The sequence below is a fragment of the Mus pahari genome, chromosome 1 (genome assembly GCF_900095145.1).
Source record: "Mus pahari chromosome 1, PAHARI_EIJ_v1.1, whole genome shotgun sequence".
NCBI lineage: Eukaryota > Metazoa > Chordata > Mammalia > Rodentia > Muridae > Mus > Mus pahari.
This window is the reverse complement of record NC_034590.1, coordinates 137,160,983-137,162,157: the sequence shown is the minus strand read 5'-3', so window position 1 is coordinate 137,162,157 and position 1,175 is coordinate 137,160,983. Positions and strand designations below refer to the sequence as shown.

Genomic DNA, 1,175 nt, shown 5'->3' with positions numbered 1-1,175 from the left:
CTATAAAACTAGACTTCTGACGAAGGGCTCCAGCTTCCCTTTCTCACAGGTCACCATCCTCATCCGGGAGAGCAGTCGTCTGAGCAACCTCTAAATCATACACGTACTGTGCTGCCATTGCTGGGTCCATGACCACCTCAGGTGGGGCAAGAGCCGGCATGGCAACAAACTCCAAGTTAGGATCTCCAGCGAGCTTTCTGGCAAGCCAGAGGAAAGGCTTTTCAATGTTGTGGTTACTTTTGGCTGAAATATCAAGGTACCGAAGAGTCTTCTTTCGGTGGAAGACAATGGAGTTTGCCTTCACTTCCCTATCCTTAATATCCACTTTGTCACCACACAATACAATGGGGATGTTTTCACACACGCGTACCAGATCTCTATGCCAGTTAGGCACATTCTTGTAAGAAACTCTCGATGTTACGTCGAACATTATAATGGCACACTGGGCTTGGATGTAGTAGCCATCACGCAACCCCCCCCCCCCGAAGTTCTCCTGGCCAGCTGTGTCCCACACGTTGAACTTGATGGGTCCTCTGTTGGTATGGAAGATGAGCGGGTGCACCTCCACGCCCAGGGTGGCTACATTCTCCTTCTCAAACTCGCCCATCAAATGGTGCTTCATGAAGGTCGTCTTCCCGGTGCTGCCATTCCCCACCAGGATGAGCTCGAACTGGACCTGCCGCTCTCCCTGGGCGGCCATTGCTACGATCCCATCCTTCCAGCAGAGTCTGTCCAACTGAAGCTGGAAAGATGGCAGATGTGCCCATACTCGTGGGTTTTTGTTGTTGTTTTGTTTTCTTTTGTTACTATGGGCCTCTGTCATGGGGGTAGAGAATTCTGAACAATAAAATGAGTGTTTTTACATCTATACCCAGTATCATGCATTTTATCAAGCTTTAAGATACTTTTTCCTTTTTTTTTTTTTAAATTAAAAAAAAAAAGCCTTATCAGGTTTCTACTTTACCAACTCATGGGAAAAACCTGTACTAGATTTTAGAGATGTGTTATGAGAACAAAAATTTCACCTATGTGAGAAAGAATGGTGAGCGAAGAAGCAACGACATCATGATAGAAACAGTGTTTTGAAGCCAAGGACTAAATTAATAGGTATGACTATTTTGACACATTATCCAGAAGCCACCTGCAACTATAAGATAAAAATTTAAAAAAAAAAT

General features: G+C 44.8%; 1 protein-coding gene across 1 annotated transcript; it reads right to left on the bottom strand.

The window, feature by feature from the left end:
- LOC110334888 (GTP-binding nuclear protein Ran-like) lies at window positions 1–700 on the bottom strand. Its single transcript, XM_021216899.2, has one exon. It carries the CDS (start codon window positions 698–700, stop codon window positions 44–46), a length of 657 nt encoding a protein of 218 aa, XP_021072558.1. The 3' UTR covers window positions 1–43.
- Between the last annotated feature and the right edge of the window lie 475 nt (window positions 701–1,175).

Excerpts from the sequence above, each read along its gene's own strand:
- LOC110334888 (XM_021216899.2), bottom strand. The coding sequence starts at position 700 with ATGGCCGCCCAGGGAGAGCGGCAGGTCCAGTTCGAGCTCATCCTGGTG.